Genomic DNA, 25,073 nt, shown 5'->3' with positions numbered 1-25,073 from the left:
GACTGCTCACTAAGGTCAGTCTAGGATTATTATTATTTTTTTAAACAGGGGAAGGATTTTAGCCAGCTTCCACGAGAAGGGGACTGTTGCTGTAGACAACGAAGCATTGAGTACCATGTTGGCCAATGGGTTAACAGAAGTTTCCCCCAATGCTAACAGGTTATGGGAACAGGGAACTGATGGGAGATCACGATTTAAGGCTACATATAGCTGCTAGAAAGTGTAGCCTTAGTAGTACTGACCATACTAAAGCATAATATGTCCATCAGACTAAAGCATACTATGTCCATCAGACCCTCCTCCAATGAGTGCCTGAGTAAAGTCTAGCTTAGATAGTTAAAATCTAATTTTGAAAATAAGAAGCCTGATGGTCACACCGTTCCACTGAAGGTTGATGGAATCTGGCACAAGCCTCCAGCGACCTTTTATTTTTACAACTCTGGAAATTTCTCTTGACTTTTTGCTTGCTTCCACTAACCTACCCTCAAAGTATATGTTCTTCGCTATTTTGACTTCAACATAACATTTTTTTAAAGCTGCCCTATACATGACCTTATTAGCACTGTAATTTTTCCACCATAGTTTCTCCAAGAGTTTACAATGTTTCCTCTCATTCCTGAGGCTGCCCATGAGTAGCTTACAAAATTAATTCTCAGACCCCTCACCAAAGACTGCTTCAAGCTCATTATTGTAGCTCTGTATAACTGTACAGCGCCAGAATAAAACCTTACACATGACCTGTTTGCACTGTTCCTCCTTTTATCCCCAAAGGTTTACCTCTTAAGACACCTCTATTTCCACAATTCTATAAAAGCAGTTCTATTGGTCATCTCTTTGCATGCCCTTCTACAACAGTACATCTCAGTACCTTCCCCATATTCACGTCTCCTCTTTGACCTCCATCAACAATTCATGTATTCTTTCTTGAAAGCAACAACAGACCTTGTGCTTCAAAGGACACAGTCTCCTTGGTGGAATAGTCCGGGAAGTGGTCCATGATCTCAGCCATTTGTCAAATTTTCACATGTGGATCGCACCCTATTATCAGGCCAATATTCCTAAAGCCTTATTACTCACAAATAAACAGATCAAGCATACCTGATCCGGTGAAATCTTCCCTTCTTCAGCCACCATCTCTCGCAGGGATGCCACAGTGCCAAGGAGTGGGACTGCCAGCCCTATGCGCAAGAAACGCTGCTGCTTGGATTGGAAGACTAAAGTGACATTCAGAGACCTAGGAGGAAAAAAGAAGAAACTGTTGTAAAGGGTATAGACAAACCAAACACCATATTTCACCACACATGTATAGCACATCCCATTGTTTTTGGGTCTGCTCACACAATGTTCATTCTATCATTGTTGAGTTGGCTCATACAATGTTCTTAAACCGCTAAACGCAGCATCACCATAGGATATCCTACAGTAAACCTTTGAGAACCAACACTTTGATTACAAACAAGGTGATAAGGATGAGAGAGAAAGAGAGAGAGAGTGTACGAATAGTGTACAAAAGTGTGTGTACGTGTGTGTTCCTTTACACCAACCAAAGTCAATAAAATGAGTATGTTCAACAAACCTCTTACTTATAGAAATATAAAGCTTCAAAGACTTAAAAGCTTTAGATTAAAATAAGATACTACCATTATTACCTGGATTTTGCTAGCGTACATTGTTCAGCCGTCTAAAACTCTAACCTTTAGTCATATATAGACGTTCTCACTCAAACATTCATTGGCCTTTGAGAGGCTGTCCTCAAGCTCTACAGAAGGTTTATGCAAGTTTAGTCCTATGGCATTCATGTTGTCTTGCGATAATTCACACAAATAATTATTGGTGTTACACAAATGTAACCGCAGTGCATATTGGGCTATATGGTCCAGTGACTTGTTGCAGTCTATAACATCTTATGAAATATCTATGTATTTCTATGGTTTTCAAATCTGAGAACTTCACTCAGTGATCCATGGTAATTCCCAATTTGGGCACAAAGTTGGGGATAACACCCTAGCATTCTGTGGGTGCCCATCTTGGAATGAGAGGTCATGGCACACCCAGAAAATACCACACCCAGTCAGTATTCCTATGTATGGGGTGCAGTATTATCTCCTAAACTAAGAAGCTGCTTGGAAAGCAGACCAAATCACTTTAACAATTCTATCACAAAAATATTTCTAACCTTCAATCGCTATGTAGGTTTCATTATGCAGAAAAGGAACACTCATCAACATATCTTTAGATTTTAGAGTCCTATGGGACATACAGCTCATCCTCTCCCTCACAGACATGAACACCACCACCACCAGGACCAATTGTACCACCTGCATGTCCAACTGAATGCAAGACAACTGCCTCAAACTCAACACAGATAAAAGAGAGATCCTTATCTTTGAATTAAGAACTACCACTAAAACTTCTCCTGGCAGCCACCGGACACTGGTCCCACGCCTAACATCACAGAATATGCCAGAAACCTTAATATCATCCCAGATGACAAACTCACCATAAACAAACAAGTCAATGCCGTGACCACATCCTGCTGCCACATACATAGAATGCTAGGCAAGATTTTCAAATGGCTACCTATACATACAAGACTCGTGGTCACCCAAGCGCTCATCACCAGCAGACTTGCCTATGGCAATGCACTCTGTCAGCATCTCCAACCATCTCATGCAAGGACTTCAGACCATCCAAACACCACCGCCAGACTCATCCTAGATGTCCCTAAAAATGCCCACATCACTCCCTACCTCATTGAATTTCACTGGGTACTCATCCAGAAAGGCTGCAAGTTCAAGCTGCCCATTCACGCCTACAAGGCCCTCCACAGCACAGAACCAGCTTACCTCAATGACCAAGTTTAACTATACCATCCCAACAGACAACTATGCTCCACCTCTCTCTCCTTCAAATGAATCCCCTGCATCCATAGAAGCAACATAGGAGTGTGCGCCTTGTCTTTCATCACCACCAAAACCTGGAATTAACTTCCTCTATACATCGGAACTGCTACCCAGCTCTTCAACTTCCGCAACAAGCTGAAGACCTGGCTGTTCAACTAGGAGCGCTGCCGGACCCAAGCTCCAGCACCTGGATACCCTCATGGGCGATAAGCTGCACCATACAAATCCACCTAACATAATACGCATGAGATGGCATTGCCAAGGTCTCTACACCTGAATCTAATAGCTTGAGAGAGTTTGAAATGTGGAATATCACACCACAGACAGTGCTTAGATCGTTGCTCTTTGGTTTATTTTGACTTGGCTCCTTTTTAGGTTTTTCCTAGTAGACAGTGGACGCTGCGGGATGACAATAAAACCTATTGTCGGCTTACAGTGGGCTTAGAGGCCATCCATCACTTATGACTGACTGGCCTTACTGTGACTCATTTGCTTACTTTCAGGGGCGGGTTCTCTTTTAGGGATCCGGGCTGAGCCCCTCTGAAATTCCTGAATATTTACCTCAAAAATTATTTAAAAGAATGCTTTATTTTGAGGTACAATTGTAACTATAAACAAATCAATATATTTAAGTCTGGGCTGTCTGTCACAGGCTACCTGCCCTGCCATGGTCTGAAGCAGGAGACGAAAACCAGGCAGCAAATCAACTTTCTGCAATGTGATATGACACAGGGCTTACCTTTCCTAAAGCCCTGCATTGCCATTGTAGTCTATGATAGTATCCACTGTTGACTAGTGATGCTGTCAGCGTCACTGTTTCAGGCATCAGAGTCTGCATTCCTACGTCAGGCCACATGTTAGTCATTCACAGTAATTGATCCCACCCTTTCCCATTCATGGATGCAAATGTGTGTGATTTGGAGCCTTGTCCTCTATAATGTTGTTACAATGCTAATCTATAGGTACATATATTGTGTTGATGCCCCTGGTCACGCTAATCTTCCCCACTGTGACACCACAGGCCCTGGCTGCTGGTCACTGGCCCCTTTAAAAGGAAAGCTGCTGTATTTGTTCCCCCACAAAATCGATCCAAAAGATGATCAAGGATTTTGTTCCCTTGCAAAGTTGATCTATATATCTGAGTCAAGCACAAATAGAGAGATATGTGCTTATAGTAAAGACAAATACATGCTGTATCTTGTTAAAACTAGCCCTATCTTCATGCACTTAACATTAATGCCAAAAAAATGAGTTTATTTAATTACGAACAATGATTGTTAAGAACATTAAGGTAATGCACACCAGTGATTTAGTTCCTTTTTTATTCCACATGCCTTACTTAATTTTGCATTCCCCAAGCATGTTAGCTATTTCATTATGTTCTGTTTCTGTATTTTTTTCGTTCATCCTACTACTCTTCTATAATGAATACGTTGCGCCACTCCAGGTGCTGATGTAGGCAAAGCAAAGTGCCTATCAGTGGGTTGGCCTCTCTCCACAGCACACAGAACAATGGTCATGTATTTCAGTTGCAGTTGAAATTCTGTGTAAATGTGTGTGAAGGGGGTACACAGATATCAAAATATTTATAAGGCAAAAGCAAAGGAAATAAAGTGCTTAAATATGAGTGAGTGTAGTGTATGTTTGAGGTGGCAAAGTGAGGGAGATGCAAGGAAGGGCATTCGGAGGAGAGTGAAAGGGGGGTGCTAAAGAGGAAAAAGATGAAGATGTGTAGATGAAGAGAGGTGCAGAGAAAAAGGACATGCATATATAACAAAACACACATAAATGACGGTCAATACTCCTTCCACAGGCCTCAACACTATTTAATTCACACTCATCATTTCAGAAAAGAAACATTTCCAATGTTATTTATAACAAATCATTGTTGTTACTCATTTATCTTAAACAGCTAACAGCCATTGACAAAGCCAATAGTACAAGCTGGTTGTAGGTTTTCTTATATATCTGGATGCAATAACGTCTCAACAGGAACCAAAATACTGGTCAGAGGGCACACCGTGGGATTTACAGAAATTTATTTTACATGTTCCCTTTTAGAAAGCCCCTACTTTTTCATTCCACTTAAAGATCTGTCTGCACATATTTATATAAGGCTGGTTACAGCCAGCAGCTGTGGGTGCTTGCCACAGCCTGGTTAGAACATTTTCTTCCAAAGTTGATGGCGTATGCGGTGCAAGACACTGGGAAAACACAAACTTTAAAGGGACGGAAGTTGTCACACTATACAATTTGCACATTACAGTAACTGTTGAACATAACAGTGAAGTAAGATATGGGGCAATTTTTAATGTGTTTAATATTTCAAGACTAAATGTTCCCAATGCTTTATAAACCTTGCTTTCTCACTAAGTTCATTTGGTTTAAAATGCACCATTTTTCAATATTTTTCCAATGTTTTCCTGGGGTGGAGGACCCCCTCAGACCACACGTTTGTCCATTAAGCTTGCCCACATCCCTTGCTACATAAAAGTCATACCCAACTTTTACGCCACACCACTTTCAAATGTCACCAGCCACCACTGCTTACTCTTCATTTGTTAGCTTGTGTGAGCTTTCCTTCCTCTGCATGGGAGCATGAATGCAGTATCCTTCCACTACTGTTTTTCAAGCACTATTTTTTCTTTTGAGTTAAGCACTGCATGAGTGTATGTGTTTTCCAGCTGTCTCCTTTATGTACTTTTGTCCCTCACCTCACTCCATATTGCTATCACCAGTGTGCTTCCCCCCACTGCCCACTTCATGTTACACTCACTCTCATGTGCTTCTCCAACTGTTTTGCTGTCTTGGCTGTGTGCTTCTCCCTCACCCGCTTCACATTGCTCTGTTTTGCCTCCTGCTTCTCTTCTCCACCCCTCCATGTTGCTACTGTCCCACCCACACTCCATGTTACTTCCTGCCACCTACACCCTCTGTGTTGTTTCCTCTCACTGACACCCTCCACCTGCATCCTTTGTGATGCATTCCCCAAACATGCCCTCTTAAGCACCTTTTTTGTTTGTTTTCTTTAACCATGCTGCACAGCCTCATGATAACAATTGACAAAGCCAATAGGTTCAAAAGGCGAGACCTATTTGCTTTGCCAATGCTATTTAGTGCTGGGGGTGACAGTGCAATCTAAACAGGCCTGTTAATTTCAATATAAATGCAGTAGACTCTAGACTCACCCCTTTTAACAGATGAATTTGTTCACCAATTAGGTTTAGACTTTCCAGATCACATCTTGGCACAGCCCAGAGGAGATTTTCTCTCACACTTAAATGTTCCATGTAATTGTCTGCTTTGCAATGCATGAAGGACTTTATATCCCCCCACCTCTCCATCTATTGGCTCATCATTGGGATCACATGCACAAAGTGCAGTTGTGCAGGCTTGTAGTGACATGCACACTTAGTCACATTTAAAGACACATCTATTGACTTCACCATTGCTTGTTGAGAAGTGGTATAGCTCACTATAGAAACGTGTTTGGGAAAGACATTGTGAAATCGTAAGTGTATGGATGAAGCAGGTGGTTGAGGGATTAAATCATCGGCACAGATAAGTCAGCATTATGAGGTTACTAATGCTAAATGGAGATGGAATTAAAGTGATATGTAAAAGAAGTCCCTTATCCCAGAGGTAGGGAGGTTTTACAAACCAGACTGGGCCAAGCAGAAACCACTGGACAAAGTAAACAAAGCGGCAGCCTGGAACAACATTCATAAAGAGAAGGAAAATATCAGAAATGGCCCAGTAGTAAGCTTTGCAAAGCGAGCTATCTGTTGTGTTTTCATATACATAAGGTACCTGGCAACCTGGCTTCACTGTGGAGGTTCTAGACTTACAGTGATCATCTCCGAGTATACCCAGGTCTGTGGCCAGGGCCCTAATGTGGTGTTCAATAGCTGGTAAAGAATCCCGTATTTCTTAGAGGATGATATATAGCTTATCAGATGGAGCGCTCTGCACCATGGATGGGACACAGTTCTCCAGCACGTGAGACGTGGAACCATCAGAATTGGCCATGTTGTGAGTCTCCACAGCCATGCAACATTATTCCCACAGCAGGCCCACCACTCTGCAACTCTAGATGACCACCGCAAACAGCTCTCCATGGCAGGGAAGAAGATGTAGATGGTTGAGCGAGATACAATAATGTAAGAATAATTGGTTTGCCAAATGGAGCCAAAGGGTCAAATGCAACGTTGTTCAATGAAACTTCATTGAAAACCAGTGTAGCGCCGCATGGTCTGTCTGCCCTTTTCACAGTTGAGAGAACTCAAAGGGTCCCAACACGACAGCCACCTCCCATAGCACCACCACATCCTATTGTGGCTTACATCCTCAATTTTAGGGACCTTGAAATGGTACTACAAAAGGCCAGGCAATATGGGCCCATTGTTATGGATAACTCAACCATAACCCTCTTCCCTGATTATATATTGGCAGTTCAGCATCAGAGGGCGTCTTTCCTAACAGTCAGGAAACAACTGAGGTCTGAGGGCCTCACATACTCATTGATGTTTTCAGCCCAACTAAAATTTATCTATGATCACCAGACTCTGTTCTTTGATACCACAGAAGCAGCATGGGACAGACTTGAAAGGCAATATACAACAGCGTGGAGACACCTCAGTCTCTTCACAGCAAGAGATGCAACGGCCCCCAAAGCGCCAGTGACACAGGACTCCTCTATTACCAGCATCCATAGCTGCCCCTTCCTAACATCAAATGAGGCAGTCAAGACAGTGTCATCCATACAAAAACAACACATGTCCCTTCACTCTAGCTCCTCCACAATGATGCCTCGGACTCTCACTCCACACCAGTGGGCCTAGCCAGAGTCTGCCATCGGACATCGCTTCTGCCGATAAGTAAAATGTCTATGTTTAATTTTGACTTGCACTTTAATGTTGTGATTTCTTGTGCCATGCAAGCAGCACTATCACCACTTTTCAGTTTTGTGCAATACTAACCGACTCTACGGCCCTGTTAGCCTCTCCCCTTTAGCAGTTGCACACAAATATTTCTAGTTAACATGTTGTTACAGTTTTGGTCAAACAATCGTTCTTCGCTGGATCTTGTATTGTGGATTTGTATTTTCTTTTTTGTTATGTATCATTAGCTTATATCCCGCCAAATATGGTAAAAATTTACAAAGCCAAGTGCATCCCAGCCGCCACGTATGGGTCCGGAATTTGGGGATACACCGATTGTAACATGGTGCAGACAGTTGAAAATGATTTTATAAGATATCTATTGATGGTACCAAAAGGTACATCATCATATATTACCCACTCAGAACTGGGGTCCCCCTTTATTACCGACTTGATAAAGATTCAACCCTTACTGCTATGGCACAAAATCTGGACCTCGGAACATACTGAACTAAATAAGGCCATTTTGACTGACTGCATGGAGTCTATATACGCAACAAGGGTGCCTTGGCTAAGATACATTATGATTTTTTTTTAAAACATGGGCAATAAAGCTTATTACACAAATCCAGCTTTGCTGGTCATAATCTCTAGGAAGGACCTGAGTGCTCTGGCAATAAAATATTTAGAAGACTTACGATGGGAGGTTGAATCAAAAAAGCCCACCGTCATTCACAATAAAATAATTTTGTCGACGGAGACCATTCAGCCTTATCTGACGAATCTGATAAATCCCCGCCATCGTTTTGTTCTCACCAGACTGAGGCTAGATATATTCCACCGTCTAGTGACCTTCCCAACTATGAATGATTGGAGCACCATCTTGAAGGCTTGCCCATGTGATGCAAAGGTACCACAAACTACAATCCATGTGGTTTTATTTTGCAAATTTTACGCCAAGCAAAGAAAGCGCTTAGTAGCACCTCTTCTAAGGCTAATTAATCTCCCTCAGTGTCGCACCGCCTATGCCAGCTTCCAGGTGCTATCATCCATTGAGATGTGCGGAACATTGGCTAATTTTTTATGCTCCGTATTAAACACAAGAAAGCGCATGGGGGTAGCAATATAACGTGAACTATTTTATCTAACGGTTCGTACTTAGGAAATTTTCTTAAAGAATTTTAAACATTTTTTCATGTATGGATCCTTTATTATTGTAAATCATTAAGATTTTAGTCTATTTATTGTATTTATTGTATATTAAAATGTAAAATATTTGATACTTTTATGACTTGCTGAAAGTCGAATAAAGTTTTTGTACTACTACTACTACTTATATCATCTCTCTCATATCGCATGTTATACAACTTGTGTGACCCTGACATTTGTTATGCATTTTTACTCCGTGAATGTCTAATGTTGCCCACAAATATAAAATTCTAACCTGGAATGTCAGGGGCATGGCATCTGCCCATAAATGTCACAGGATCCTTTCCAAACTAAATTGTTTAAGGGCTAATATAGTCTACCTGCAGGAAACACACTTCTCCGCCACTGAAACGGTCAAACTTAAAATGAAATGGAGAGACCAAGTATTCTATACTATGTACTCTGCATTGGCCTGTGGCACAGCTATTTGGCTGAGATCTGGGGGTATCATTTGATGCTAGTGATACAAAAATAGTTATGAATTGTCGCTACGTCCTTATTCATGGATTGTTGGATGGCATACCCATAGTGTTATATAGTATATATGAAAAGATGTGTTCCTTTCACAGTTGTCCTTAGCTCTGGCTGATTGGTCACACCTCCCCTGGTTGTGTGGTGGAGGTTTTAATGCAGTCATGGGCATTCTCCTGCACCTTTCTCACCCGCTGCTCCAAACTACCACGTCAGCCAGGCAAGCTAAAGCACTCACTGATTGGGTGTCCAGTTGGTCCTTGATCAATGCTTGAAGGGTCCACAACATAGGGATGAGAGAGTATTCCTTTTATTCCTCTTGCATAAACTGTATGCCTGCATGGACCGCATCCTTTGCCCTACAGCACTGCAAACACATATCACTGATATCACTTACCTGGGTAAAACTCTGTCAGATCACAATCCCCTTCAATTAACTATCACATGGGGCCAGATTCCTACTCCTGTCTCCACATGGAGACTACAACCAGCTCTACTGAAGAACACTGTATTTAGGGACACCCAAGCCAATACCATCACCACATACTTCGCTAAAACACTGATACAGCCTCCTCCCCATTGATCGAAAGTGAGGCATTTGAAGTACAGTCACTGGGACATGACAATCCGTTATCCAAAACCTTACACACACAGAAGCACAATTAGGACAGCTCGAACATGCAACAATCCATGATGCCACTCGGTGGAGAGGTGGGAGGAAGCCAAAATCAAACATGCAGAACTTCTTGAATGCCTCCAGGTCCTTGACTACATGGCATACATACAAAAATTACACACAGACGGCGACAAGGCAGGTAAGTTACTAACCTAGATGATGCGTCCAGCACCATCTACACCTATTCTGTCTGTGATTACAGCCACCAATGTTACATGCAACTACCCAAACAGATATAAACACTGCCCTTCATGAATATTATACCGGGCTATACATCTCCCATTCCCCTGCATTTATTGCTACCTTTTTGAAACTTTACAACTACCACAGGATGTGGCTCATCATAGAGACATATTGTTGGCTCCTGTGTCATCTGATGAAATTCAACAAGCAAAAGGGGAGCTTGCTCACAAAAAGACACCCAGCACAGATGGTTTGACCATCGCGTTTTATGACACATACATATTGTGTTTAGTTCCACGATTAGCGAAACTATTTTATGCCTCCTTAGAGGCGGGCACCCTTTCTCCCACTGTGAAAAAGTAGCACCTTTCTGACATTGTTACCCACACTTCTTGTACTGGTGTCAGTATGCTTAGACTAAAGTGCACTGGGATCCTGTTAACCAGAACCCAGTGTCAGTGTTCTCGCCCCTAAATTTAGTTGGTAAGAAACTTTCACACATCCAAAATTGGCGTCCTGGTGCACCCACGTAAGTCCCTAGTATATGGTACAAAGGTACCCAGGGCATTGGTACACCAAGGGTCCCCCCATGGGCTGCAGCATGCATTGTGCCACTCCTGGGGGCCCATGCAAACTCTAGAGGCCTGTTATTGCAGCCTGTGTGAAATGGTGCATGCACTTTTTACCCCAACTATAAGGGTTTCCCTATATAATGGTCACTTCACTCTGACATTTAAGTCACTTCTATGGTAGGCCCTTCAACCCAAGGGCAGGGTGCTTGGTTCTCAGTGCAAGAACACTCCTGCATGAGTAGAGGTGCCCCTACAAACCCCAGACTCCATTTTCTGGGCTTTGTAAGTGTGGGGAAGCCATCTTAAGGTATGTAGTGGACACTGGTCAACACAAGATGCCCAACTACATACTGGCTTCACTGAACCTAGTCATGTTTGCTATCAAACATGTTGGAATCATTCAACTACACCAATTCCAGTGCTGGTTGCATATCATATACTCTGGGGGTTCCTTAGAGGATCCCCCATGTCTGCCTGTAAAGCCTTCCAGCCCATGCTGCTGCCAACCCCATACACTGTTCCGCCCTCCTACTGCTGGGCCTAACTTGGGCAGTGGAAGGCAGAACAAAGGATTTACTGTAGAGAAGAGGTGTGACCCCTCTTCCTTAGAAATAGGTGGCACTGGGCTGGGGTAGGTGAGCCTCTGAGTGCCACCAAACTGCTTTGAAGGGCACATTTGGTGCCCTCCATGCATAAACCAGTTTACTCCAGTGCTGGAGTCCCTGGCTCCCACTGTGGCGCAAATCCACACAAAGGACTGGGGAGTGACTACCCCAGTTTCCAGCTCCAAATCTAGGGAGGTGCACAGAGCTCTGCCAGGTGGCCACTTGATTCTGTCATTTTGGCAATAAGATGAGCAGAGACCTCTGAGATTATCGGACTGGTTAGTTCAGCCAGGTGACATCCCCGACTCCCCTCCACCCATGATAGGTGGGCCCCTACAGTAAGTGTCCAGCCCCCTTTCTGGGTTATTTAAGGGCTTCCCCTCAGGGTAAGACCCTAGATTCATCTGCAAGACTTCAAGCCCCATCTGCAAGTCTCCTCTGCAAGACACTTCTGCAACCTGCACACTGGAACCACTGCTGTTCTTCCATGGAACTAGGAGGAAGACTGTAACCAGTAGCAGGGCTCCTACTGCAACTTTGATTTCAAGTTCTGCAACACTTCTGCAACCCCCGTGGCCGTGCATCCTCCAGAGTTACAAGGACTCTGTCTGCACTTAGGAAAGTAAGAAGGAATCTCCCTTGGAGTGAAGGATTCACTCCCCTTCATCCGTAGGCACCTCAAAGACGACCGGTTTATGGATCCTGCTGCTCCACAGACTCTTCAAGGCTCTACAACCCAGGTGGTAGTTTTGATGCCCTCCAGAGGTCTGACCTGTCCTCTTTGCAACAGACAAGTTTGTGGTCCCTCACTGGAGCTGCTTGGCCGGAACCCCTGTGCACCACTTCTGATTGCCTTTGCCAAGGCTTGTTAGCTCTTCAGTCCGAAGACCTCCTAGCTCCAAGAAGCCCGACCTCCAGCACTCTCCAGCTCCAAGACTGATGTCCTCTTTGCAACTTCTGTGACATGGGCATCCCTCTGCTGAGGCCTCCCTGTGACTCCCTGTGCATGCTGCCATAGGGTCCTTCTAGGAGCTCCAATGATTCCTGCTGGCTCTTCTGCTTGCTGAGGGCTGGCCCTGATCCAACTGCAAAGGTTGGGCCAACTGGACCTTGCTGGTCTCCACAAATCCTGTAATCCTCGAGCAATGCTTCCCTGCATTTGACAAGGATTGTTGGTGGTCCCGCTGACCCCTCTGCAATTTGACGACCGACGTGGGACAGCTTGTAGATGACTCCAGGGGTCTTCCTGCATCGTCTGGACTCCACAGTTGAACTTCTTCATCCACTGTTTAACAGAAAAGCATCTTCTGGAAGGGTGGGCATTGCCCTCCTGCACTGCCTGGGCACCTCTGGGTGGACTGGACCCTGTCCCCTCTTTCCTTGGGTCTGCTTCTTCAAGAATCGACACCTGGGTTCCACCGACCTTGTCCATGGTAGCAGCTGCACAACCGTGGTCCCCATTGACTTCAACAGGAGGCTCTGGCATAACTTCACCCCTATGCACCTGGGCTCTCTGGATATTCCAATGTTCTAGGTATCCACTGGTAAGGGCACTATCCAACCTACCTTGTCCCAACAGGCATCTTGGGGTCCTCTTAGAAGGGTCCTAAATCCATGAAACTCCAATTGTGACTTCCCCACATTATCCTATGGACACCTAACCTGGGGTTACACCTCTGCACATGTGCGTCTGGGGAAACCCACTTACTTACCTTGGGAGTTCCTGTTTTTCCCCAGTTCTAAGGGTCTCTGGATGGCAGTTTGAGTTTGAGGTGATTCTCGCATTCCAATTACTTAGTATATGGTTCAACCTCCCCCACCTCCAGTAGGGCACATGTTATTATATGCCTGCACATACTTTTTTCTAAGTATATTTTTGTATGACCATATCTCCGGTTATGAGATATACCAAAGTTATTTCTAGTGTCTGTTACAATAAATGTAGAATACTTTTCTAACACTGGTGTGGTTCTTTTCTGTGTGTACGTCACTGACTGATCTGTGTGGTATATGCAACTGCTTTACATCCTCCTGGATGAGCCTTAGCTGCTCTCCACAGCTATCCTTTGAGAGCTCTGGATATCTAGAACCTCCTACACTATCACTAAAGGTTGCCTGGACTAAGTACAGGGTGCCTCAACTGTAGGTGTACACGATATACTGAGCCAGCCTCCTACACCCACTACTAAACAGACTCTAGTGACATTATTTCTTAAGTAAGGCACTGGCAAGCAGACTGCTCCCTATACTCCCTGAATTAATCCACATAGATCAAAGCAGATTTGTTACCCGTAGAAGTACATCTTTGAGTATCCAACGCTTGAATCAAGTCACGAAGGTGGCACAAGACCATTACACCTCCGCCGGTTGCCTGTCTCTTGATTTACAACAGGTCTTTGGCACATCACGTTGGGACTTAATTTTTGCCTCACTAGTCTGCCTTAATATCCCTCCCACTTTTATTCGATCGGTCCAACTCTTGTATACGGATCCCACGGCCAGAGCAAAGACTGTGCACGCAAGTAGGCAACTTCACCCCCAAACTACACCCCAATATCCTTCTGTGAGGTATACCTGCACCTAAGCGAACACTCACCTCGATCCTCCTGCCCCCTTGGGAGAACCCAGGTGTATCTACAATTGGGGACCTGTTCACAGATGTCACTTTGTTAAGCCACCAAGACATTAAGCAATGGCATGGGGTTCCAGACTCCCTCTTTCTGGTACACGCAACACTTCTCTGATGTATACATTGACATTGGGCACTGAAGGTGCTGAACCAGATACACGTGCATTGATAAAGGCTGTACATGAGATGGGCACAGGAAGATTTCTCGTTATTTAATGATTCCAAAGGATGCGTGCCCACTTACATACATCTTTGACCCCCTTGAGAGGTAACAACGAGGCAGACTTGGGACGAGCCATACACGATAAGTAAAAGCACACATTTTCAGAATATCACAGTAAAATTCCCCACAATTCATGTGTTAAATTCATACAATTTACCCTTCTACGTAGGGTGTACCTGATACCGCTTACGCTTCAGAGGCTGTTCCCCACAGCATCACCTAACTGTCCCAGATGCCTGGCAGACTCTGCAGATCTTCTCCACGTGGTATGGGCATGTCCCTCAATAACATACTACTGGGCAGATATCAATAAAGCGTTTTCTACGCTTAAGTTTAACACCCATTGGAACACTGTTGAACACCGCCTCTTGGGTTTATACCCTAAACCTATCAACTATAAAACCAAGGAGCACTTCATAGATCTAGGGCTTCTTCTAGCTAAGTGTCAGATTACTAAACATTGGAAGTCCCCTTGAGCATCTCTCACCTCCAACTGGACAGATGAAGTTAGACGCTGGGCTACAGCAGAGAGTTGCGTGCTGTGCAGGGAACATTATAGAGGCCTCTAAACAACCTATTGAGATGATTTGGGACAACCTCTTGGAGTCCTTTCGCTCTCAAGAAGACACTGAGTACTAGTCTTTAACCAGGTGATATTGATGTCACTCCGTCTCCGTCTCCAATGTCACCTGATGGTTCCCCAGGGTTCTTTATAATCCACTAAAATATGCCCTAATGATGGACTCTTATCTCCCTGTCCAGGGTTATGCACACATCATATAAATCTGCTGATGAACATGACTGATGACTAGTTGGGGTTGCGCAGGGGTCAAGGATTTATTTTTCTTCTTGACTTGGTTTGTTGTTTATTATTGTCCACTATGTCACAAATACATATGTTACCTTTATTTTGGATATAGAAATGATAATTATACTACAGGTTATGTTTTAGGAATAACTAAAAAAAAACTTGATGCTTACAATATTAAGGGAACAAAATGGTACCATTTGCCTATCCAAACATTATGTATTTACATGAAAGGTTCATTGAAACATGCAATAAAATATGTTAAGAAAAAAAAAAGAGTAGAGATGCATGCAGAAAAGTAACACCTCTATGGATGAGTAGGGCGTGACGTAACGGGGTTGACAATGTAGGACTAGGAGAAAAGGAGTCTGATTATCAAAGGAAGTACGAGCAAAGACAAGAAGTTAAAAGAAGGATGGATCTTCAAGACAGGTGACAGTGCATCTGGGTGCTAATATAAGAAACGGTTGTCCTAAGAAGCCAAATCCCAAATAAATTAAATTGATGACGGGCAATAATGTATGGCTGGGTGATGGCAAGAAGTGGAATGCGAGGAAGGTAATACTGTGCAATGCATTGGAGCTTGGTATGTGGTTGGAGAAAGGTGACAGAAACGGTACTGTAGGGCACAAACCACGTGTGTGAGGAGAAAACCTGATTGGCATAAAGATTGTGTCTACATAAGACAAAAATGTTATGTCATTGACATGTAAACTGTATTTAAGGTATGTGTTGTGAAATAGGGTTTAGATCGTCATGTTGCCATTTTGTATGGTTTTTTTTTTTAATTTTTTTTTTTTTTTTTTTTTTTAATGGAGATGTCTTTTACAATTTGCTTTTGATGGCAATGATTGGTTCGCTTTTGCTATGTTTCACAATATCCAGCTGCAATGGATGTTACAAGTCAGCGGCTAGAGAAAATACGTTTCACAGTTCTTAAGTCCAAAAATAAATTGACTTGTGAAGACTGGATCTAACATTTGGGGATGTTATCTGGAGGAAAAGGGACGTACGAGAGGTGCTTATACCTACATTACTACAAAGAAGGACGGTCATTATTCAATTATGTTAGGCTTAGCTGTATTTAAAATATTAGTCATTCATTAAGAGTGGTCTAGGATTTTAATTATGAAGAGAATGCTCATCTGTGATTGTGTTGTGTGTTCTACTACTTTCTTATTTATTTGACTCCTATGGCAATTCCGCCTATTCAGATCTGGCTGGACAGTGCAGCTGTCTGGTTACATATTGTTACCAGTGCGTTATAATGTACACAAAGTGGGCATTGGCTCCACCCAGAAACTCTGTCATCTTTCATCTCATGCTATTGGCTGTTTGCTTTATACTTCCATTTTCTATTGAATCCTTGCGTGACAATACAGGACTATTTTACATCTCAAAAGTACACAGCATCATCACACATTGATTTATTTAACTTGCAGACAATTATTTTGTGTATTTTTTCTGCAGCAAGATTTTTTTAATGTTTTAGTTAGAACTAAAAATGTAAGACAGGCCCATTGGCTTTGCCAATGCTTGTTTACAATCAAAGTTGAACATTTTAAGTGAAAGCTTTTCGAGGTGGAATTAAAAAGTTGAAAAATTAAAGATGTGTTCTTAAGTAAAAAAATGTGGAGAAGGAGGTTAGCGAGAACACGTTCGGGCCTGCTTGGAGACTCCATTTTTAAATACACTTTTTCAGTTAGTATTTCTATTCTGTTTGTAACCTTTTACATGGTTTCTCATTTATATGATAATGCAATGGCAAATCATTGTACATGTTGCTTGTTCCTAGTACGCCATCTAATCTGTACACTCTGTCCAAGGCTGAGCACACAGAAAATGATGGCAGAACATGTTGATTGTCTGTGGAGAAAGCTCTGCATTTCTAGACACATTACAGCGTTGAGCTTCACTTCTGACACAGTGTGCCATGTAGAGTGCTTGTATTATGAAAACTGGCTCTGTGCTACATGAGGCAAAAGATCACTTCCGATGGGCTTATCCTGGAACTTTGCATGCATTCAGTACATTGATGCAGCTTGGCTGACTGATGCGGATTCTGAATCCCACCTCTTCCTTTCACCAGGCCAATGGCCGCACCAAATCAGACCAGTTTCCTGGCTTTCTGCTGGTACATCATACCCAGTTATTGGGTACAGGATTCCCAATAGATTTGGCCGGGGTGTTCCCACTATCCATTCAGCAGTGTACGTAGAAACAGATAGGAGCTTACCAACATAATCACAGAACCATGGTTGAACTGTTTATCTTTTTCACCATCTTTGTAATGCTGATTAACATGCTCTGTCTTGTTTGCCTAATAATCATCTTGGAAATAAGATGAGCAGAGGCCCCTGGCCTATAGCTCATGTATCTATACAAGAATAAGACTATTGCAATAAATGTTCTAAACATTATTGCATTCTTTCTTGTGTCTAATCTTAGATACGGTGTGTGACAACAAATGGGTGGACCTGATTCCACTATTTCCTTTGGAATCTGAGTAGTCCTGTTCGAGATTGTGGAACCCATCTGTCAACCTGGTGTTTAGTAGTTCAGGGGGGCACGTTCCCTCCCTTTCCATTTAAAAAAATATATATCTGAAATCCATATCTGAAACTCACTTTATTTGTTTAATAGTACCAAAGACAAACCTCTTTAGACAGGTTTTAGAGTGGTACTTACACTAAGAAGCAAGCCCCAGAGACCTTAAATTTTACTGAAAACACTATGTCCCAGTAACCCCTATCCCTTGCAAAAGCTCAGACATGTCTTCCTTGCTGCAATGGCTATTTACAAATATAATCAAATAAAAACAACAAATGTTATTAAAAGAATATAAAAGAAATATCCACATGAGAAGACCCTGGGTCCTTCGCTCGTTGTTTAACATTCAGCATGAATCTGTTGGCAACACACACTGTACAGTTTAATGGGTGACCAGTAAATTGTAAAAAATTTGAAGAAAGCTTCAAACTCAAGTCTGCATTACCATTGGAAATATCCTTACGGATTTCCAACCACTGAATATCCTGTATTGTCTGTGTCCTCGCCTTCATGCGTGACTTGCATCCAGTGATTAGAAATTAGACTGTAACGCATCACTGCTGATCCATTATTGCCTCTATAATGACTGAACAATCTTGGTGCTTTGGCAACATCTTTATTAATAGTTAAGCAGCCTACTGAGATAGAACGGCGTTGGGTTTTCGCAATCTGGCATACTATATTAGCCAAAAGTTCTGGTAGCATCCATTATTCAAACCAAATGACAGAGGAATATAAGGGAATCTGTATATTCCAATGAGCAGAGAAGCATCCTTGAGTGTGAAAAGGGGTATTTCTGTGTAGGAATATATGCAGTCTGTAAAAGTATAATGAAGTTTGAATTTTGAAGACTTCATGGCGAAATGAATGCATATCTGCCTTTATAATTTGTAGCACAAACCAGTCACAATTGATGCTTCGTCATACAAGTGCTTATTCTGAATCAAGGGGCAGGTAAAGATCCCCTACACAATTGTAGTCCCTTAACTTTCCAAATCACGTCATTGTGGAAACTTCGTCAAGATCTTCAGTGCTCCGAAGTGGCCGAAAAGTCGACATGGAGCGGTGTACAAAACTAGCTCATAAATACATTAATTCGCAAAATGTATGCTGGCCTAGATGTCTCTGTACAAGATGGAAAGCGTTGGTTTTATTAAATAGAACAAACTACATGGGTTATAACTGAAGTTATACAGCAATGATTTCACTTTACTGCTAATTCTCAGAACTAATTCTCTGAAGTGTAGTTACAAATTGCATTTCTCAGGTAGTGGCACAACATGGGCCTGCAGCACCAGCTGTACTAATGGAGAGCCCCTTGTTTGGCGGAAATTATTTGTAACTGAGTGACCAAGTTCAAAAGAACTTAGACATCTTTGTCTAATTTTGCAGAAGGCAGCCATGTCTGAAGTTTTTGCAGGTCTAGGGTCGACAAACTAATCATAGCCCCTTAGGAGGAGGAGCAGCGGCGTAACGAAACGAGAGGGCCCCCTACAAAATTCAAGGAGGGGGGCCCCCTCGTCCCTGGCACACCACCTACTGCTTTGGCTGAGGAGGCCCCCTTGAGCTAGGGGCCCTCTGCAATGAGGGGCCTGCGGGGCTTATGTTACGCCACTGAAGAGGAGCTGTTTCAACAGTTACAAAAATGTCCTCCAGTGAAAGAGAGGAGATGCCGATCCAGCATCTGCCACCATTCAGTGGTATTATCCGTTAATCCATAAATAAATGTTGCAGCATAAGTGGTGGGCTTCACAAAAAAGTGCGGTGCCTGGGGAATGATCTCTGTGCTAACACCTTTGAAGAAGCCCAGCAGGTGGTCCGCCATTTTGTTTGACAACACTGCACATAAGGTGGCTTCTTCTGCCCTAATAGAACTAGCCCATCTTTTGAAAAACTGCAGCTACTACACTTCTACTCGAATACACACAATGCCATCAGTACAGTGCATTCAAGGAGGCAGTGATAATATTGCCACTGGTTTTATGGATACAAACTCTGACAGACCAAACCACATGGCACACGTCTGCATTTCTTATCTCCGTGAAGTTAAATATCTCCTTACAGAGCTAACTTACCCATTGTGTGGGTGTGGAGCTAGCATTCAACAAAACCTTGGATGCAAATTTAGGTTACTGTCCCCTCAAAATCTGATGCCATCATGCTCTACATTCTAGTTCCTTTTGAAAAACAACTAATGTGAACTCCAGCTTTAGAGAAACCTTACAAAGGCTTGTTGGATTCAAAGCATGAATCCTGGCGGAGGGAGGGCGTAATGAGCAAGCTTCATTGAATGGTCTATTTCCAGCTTCTGAAAACAAAGCCAAGTTTATGTGATGAAAGAGACTTGCGTCAGGGACCAATTTTGATGTCCTTCACATATTACACAGGAACGCTGCTAAACCTTTTTTCAATAGGCCTAAAGTGGCCAACCTCACTAATTCTTTATGAACTTGTGAGTTCCCACTTGTTTGCGAATATGGCAAACCAAACCCAAGCTTGAACATTAATGTTTATAAGGAGGTTGTGGCACTTCTCTGGACAACGCTAAGGATTTCAAACAGAAAACACTGTACAAAAGAACAAGTTCAGTACATAGGATATTGGTCAGTTTAAGACGTAACATCAGTGTTTATTTTGTGCCTGTGATTGCAAGTGAAGTTCACCGGAATTCATTTTTTGGGACAACTTAAGTTTCATCGTCAGACTATGATCCAGACGAGAGAGAAGCACAGAAAAGGGGGCCAGAAGGAAGAAAAGAAAGTTAGATACAGTGACAAAGGGAGAAAGGGACAAAACAATCTATAAAAGTGGGTTAAAGAGATAAGAAAAGTTGGGTGGTATGAAAAAAGATGGAATGAATTTACAACTCCGACATTTGGCTACACTGGAGGCTGGTTCCTAGGAAACACTTTAGACCCTTGCACTAAAAAGATTGAAACAGGTGGGATAAAAAGTTTTGTTTTTGCCATACTAATGTCATACTAGTTTATAGAACAGTCATAGGGCCAAATAAAGGAAATTGGATGAAATCATTAATGAAAGTTGTAAGGGGTGTTTGGAGGCAGAGGGAAACAAGCATTTGCATTGCAATGTAACGGGTCTCACATTTTTCCGGGTTAGAACTATTAGCAGTTGTAAACTCCCAACCGGACTTTTCTTGCCTCATTAAATGGAAAAAAAGAGCACGATCACGCTGCTACAGTTCACTCGTAGTGAAACCTTTCGGCAAAAGTGCAATTATCTACGTAACCGGCAAAAGTGCAATTAACTATGTAACAGGGTCGGTGTCATGCAAAGCGCTCGACTTCTGCCAAGCGGGATCGTGCAGCGAAAAAATAGTCCACAAACTGGACGGAAAGCAGCAAGCCTCATTTGTTTTCAGTACTTGGTCGCTGCGCTCGTGGAGAGCTAACCATCAGAAAAGGCATGCTGTATGCATGCCTTCCACTAATGAAAGCAAGCAGATTTTAAAAGGCAAGCCCACGAACCAATGAAAGACACTGACGTGACATGAATGGGGCTCCGAGCCCTTTTCTAACTACTACAGCGTCTCGCAAGCGATACGCATGCGCATGCTTGCGCAGGCTCGACCCTAAAAAAACAAATGAGCAACCGCGAAAGCAGATTATGTTCATACACAGAGATAAGTGGAAAAGAATACAGAGAGTAGCAAAGAAAATGAAACAAATAATAAACAGATGGAAAGAACGGAAGATCAAGGTGATAGAAGAGAAGGAAACATGAAAGCAAGATGATAAACCAAGAGGAAGTAAATCACAGTGTGACAGACAACAAAGAGGAGACCAAGCAAAGAAAAGACATTCAGAATGCACACAAGAAGACACGTTTGCAAAATGGGAACATATTTCTTTGTTTATACAAATTACACAGGTTAGCCTTTGGGGCACTGTACAATATACTGCATACGGTTAACTTTGGGAAGAAAGGAACTGATTAGAAAAAATACTTTTGAGAACAAATGGTTCTTTATTAACTTCCACACAGAGAACATTCGCCCAGGCCATCACGCATGATGGAAAGGACGTAAGCATCAGGACACATGATTTTTTTTTATGTGTGAAAGAGCCAATAACAACAACGATTGCAGTAACTTCAAAAGAAAAAGCGAAATACCACAAAAGAAATGGGAAAAGAGAACAGAGACTCAAGAAGGGGCAGAGTCGCACGAGGGAAAGACACAAAAACCAAGCACGCGCCTGGGAGGGAGGGAGCCAGCCAGGATTGGAGACTGTTAAATTGATGGCCTCTGACCCCTGTGATTATTTCAACAACATTTTCATTAACCGTGTGGGATTTCATTACACGAGTCATTATGTGGTTGATCGTACGAGGAGTTTTTATCTTGTCTCTTTCTTTATGTGTCTGTTGCGGGGAGGTTTTTTGCTCCCTTCGCTTCCACCAAAGGCGGAGTGCGGGATGGCGGGGCTGTTTACCGCGGGCCCTCCGCGCGGCTGCCGCTGCTGATTACAGTAATTAGAGCGAGGGGCACTTCACTTACAGCGCCAGGCTCCGGCTGAATGGGCTGATGAAGAGAGCCTCTTCACGAGGCGCTCGTGGCACTCGCGCGCCACCAGGAGAAGCAGTTTTTTTCCCACACTCCAAATCCCAGTCGCATTTCGATTAGTTACCCTTCTGGGAGGTTTTATGCATTTGAAGATTTTTTTTTTTTTAAATAAAGCCTACATTGCCCAAATGGTGGCACGGCAATTTAAAATAAAAACAAAAACATTGACATCGCTTTCAGACTACGTAATTCTTGGTAAGGGTGTGTGAAATATTTTCACCAGATAACAACGTGTGCAAAATATGCCCTTAAGAGAAATTTCGCCAGAATTGTATTTTCAGATTCGACCTTCCCGGTGGGTTCTGGTAGATTTTGGAGCCTGCTGACAGAGGGAGACAAGGAACCGAAGCACAACTCGCTTTCACATTGCAGATAAAAACACCCAGCACCAGGGCATCTGGAAGAAGTGAACACAAAAGTTTCAAGGGAAGAGGAGGTGGCGAGAGAAAGAAGATTTAATCCAAGTAGGAGATTAGAAGGTTGACAAAAGAACACCTAAGGCGCATGTTCTGCAACCATGGACATTGCATAATAGAGTCACTTCACTGGTGTGAAAGAAGACAACGATGTTAGGGCAAAAAGAAAGGGAGGCCACCGAGCTGGCCCACAAGGTACCGAGTACAGCAAGGAGAAACCTTGCCAATGGAAGAGCAGAGGCAATGTGGATTGAACAGGAGTTGTTGCATTTCTCTTCAAAAAGAAGGAAAAGGAAGGAATCGTGTGCCTGGAAGAAGGGATCCGAAGAAGGACTCATTTAGATTTCTGTTTGGTGAAGATAAGGATCTCCAGGAAGCGCATCTCCAAGGTACACAGCGAAGAGAAGCTTCGTGAGATTTCGATTTCCTAGCCAGGTGAATGGAATAGTGAGAGCCCAAGTGTTTGCACCCCTAAAGGTCACGCCATGAAATAACCTACCAGCTCCAGCAAGTGAGCACTGGGGTGATTTGGTTGCATCCCTTGTTACACACGTCAGGATGTACCATTTAATGTCACCTGCCAGGGAAAGGAGAGTTTTGGGAACAGTTGTGGGATGGGGAATTGTAAATTGAAGTCTGGAGAGGACCAGTGGAGTCGTCCTGTTCTGTAATGTCTTCATCTGCAATGAGGGGTTTATAAATGCAAGGAGTCTAAAGGGGTTTGTGAGTAGTTAGGCATGTTGGTGGGTTTTGATAAACTAATACAATTACATAATTTTAAACACCACAAATCATGGTGCAGTATCTTATTAAATAATTTTGTGCTCACACATGTGGCTGTCCATGTGCTTCAATAATAGATGTAATGCATAATGTATGTTTTGCTATAGGTAAGAAAACCTATTTAATTTTTTAAAAGAGCGTTCGGTGGAGTTGGGAGTTAAGGTTAGTGAGTTCAACTCAACCGCTGCACTAAAACGCACCATAAGAGTATTAATATTAATATTATTTCTAAACTACAAAGCCTGTTTCAATCTCGCTGACACTACAGTGCTACAAACCTATCGCACCCAGCGCCATTTACAATATGTTGTATTATTTATATATCAGAAAATTGAGACATCCATTTTTGCAATAGGTCAAATTGTACAATGTTGCATCCAATAGAGACTGAAACCTGCTACTGATTGTTTGAGACTGTGCCTCGGAATTCTAAAATGACAAAGCAAAAAATGAGGCAGAATCATCCGTTCCATCGGCATTAGTGCTTAAAAGCAAAGGACTTTGCAATGCCCCGAGCACAAACCATAATGAAATGCATCTGGGCACGGTAATCGTGCCTTACTTCAGTTTTCGACGAGAAGCCACCAGTTCGCAGCGTCACCCCGCAGCACCTAGGTATTCCTGGGTGATAAACCACGCTCAACAAAGGCCGAGTGACTGATTTGTTTAATTCAGTCAAACCCATTGGACTGTCACATACAAAGGCAATGGTATTTAAAAGGTAAGCCCAAGACGTAAAGTGAAGTGACATCTGGCATGCACGCACACAGTAACCCTAGTAGTGAAGGTTGCTCAATTGTCCCTGGGGCTGTAACTTGTGTGTGCCCCTCTAAAGTAGGCTGCTCTCTACTGGCTGATTCTTCAAGGAACTTTGAACCAAAGACTATATCACGATTCGTGTGTTTATTCTACAGCCTTTTATTTCACAGTTTAAGGCTGATACTTCAATGAACTTTGAATTCAAGACTATACTACGATTCGTGTGTTTTCTCTACAGCTTTTCATTTCACAAATAAACAACTCGATGAACTTGTATTTTGACATTGTTTAAGTGGGATCTCACTAACTTTTAGTACAGTATATTTACCTTAGGAGGGCTGGGGCCCAGGCCCTCCGGTGAAAAGTTCCCACAGTCTTATAAAACGGCGTTTCTTACAGGAAGTCTTTCGTCTGGACCTTTGAGCTTCTCTGTAACCTGCTCTCTACTGGTGTAGTGAATGGTGCATGATGCCTTTGGCTCTGATGTTACACTCCATTCTTCTGCGTATTATTTTGTAAGACTGGCAGTCCCATATGCACAAGCTGCGGGAGAGGACTGGGAGATTGAGGACACAGAGAACAATGTGTGTGAGAGAAAACTGCTTTTGACAATAAAAACTCTGTCTAGTTGGTTTTGTGGGAACTTTGTTATAATGCTGTAAATGCTTAATGACCTATTTGGCTTCCTTAGTGGCACATTAAAAGTATGCCACATGAAGCAATATAACTCCTGGTGAAACCATTTCCAGTGTTGTCACAGAAATCAAAGTTTATGATAACAGCTCAGGCCTCCCTGGGAAATTTTGTAAGTTTAAGGCAGT

The 25,073-nt window shown here is 42.8% G+C and overlaps 1 protein-coding gene across 1 annotated transcript in view; it reads right to left on the bottom strand.

The window, feature by feature from the left end:
* USP43 (ubiquitin specific peptidase 43) overlaps positions 1-25,073 on the bottom strand; it is a 750,310-nt gene that overhangs the window by 339,752 nt on the left and 385,485 nt on the right. The window contains exon 5 of the mRNA XM_069200325.1: positions 1,099-1,234. Coding sequence (XP_069056426.1) covers positions 1,099-1,234 — 136 coding nt within the window. The remainder of the gene's footprint in view (positions 1-1,098; positions 1,235-25,073) is intronic.

Source organism: Pleurodeles waltl, chromosome 7 (genome assembly GCF_031143425.1).
Source record: "Pleurodeles waltl isolate 20211129_DDA chromosome 7, aPleWal1.hap1.20221129, whole genome shotgun sequence".
Taxonomy (NCBI): domain Eukaryota; kingdom Metazoa; phylum Chordata; class Amphibia; order Caudata; family Salamandridae; genus Pleurodeles; species Pleurodeles waltl.
The sequence above is the reverse complement of the archived record's forward strand: the minus strand, read 5'-3'. Positions and strand labels throughout refer to the sequence as shown.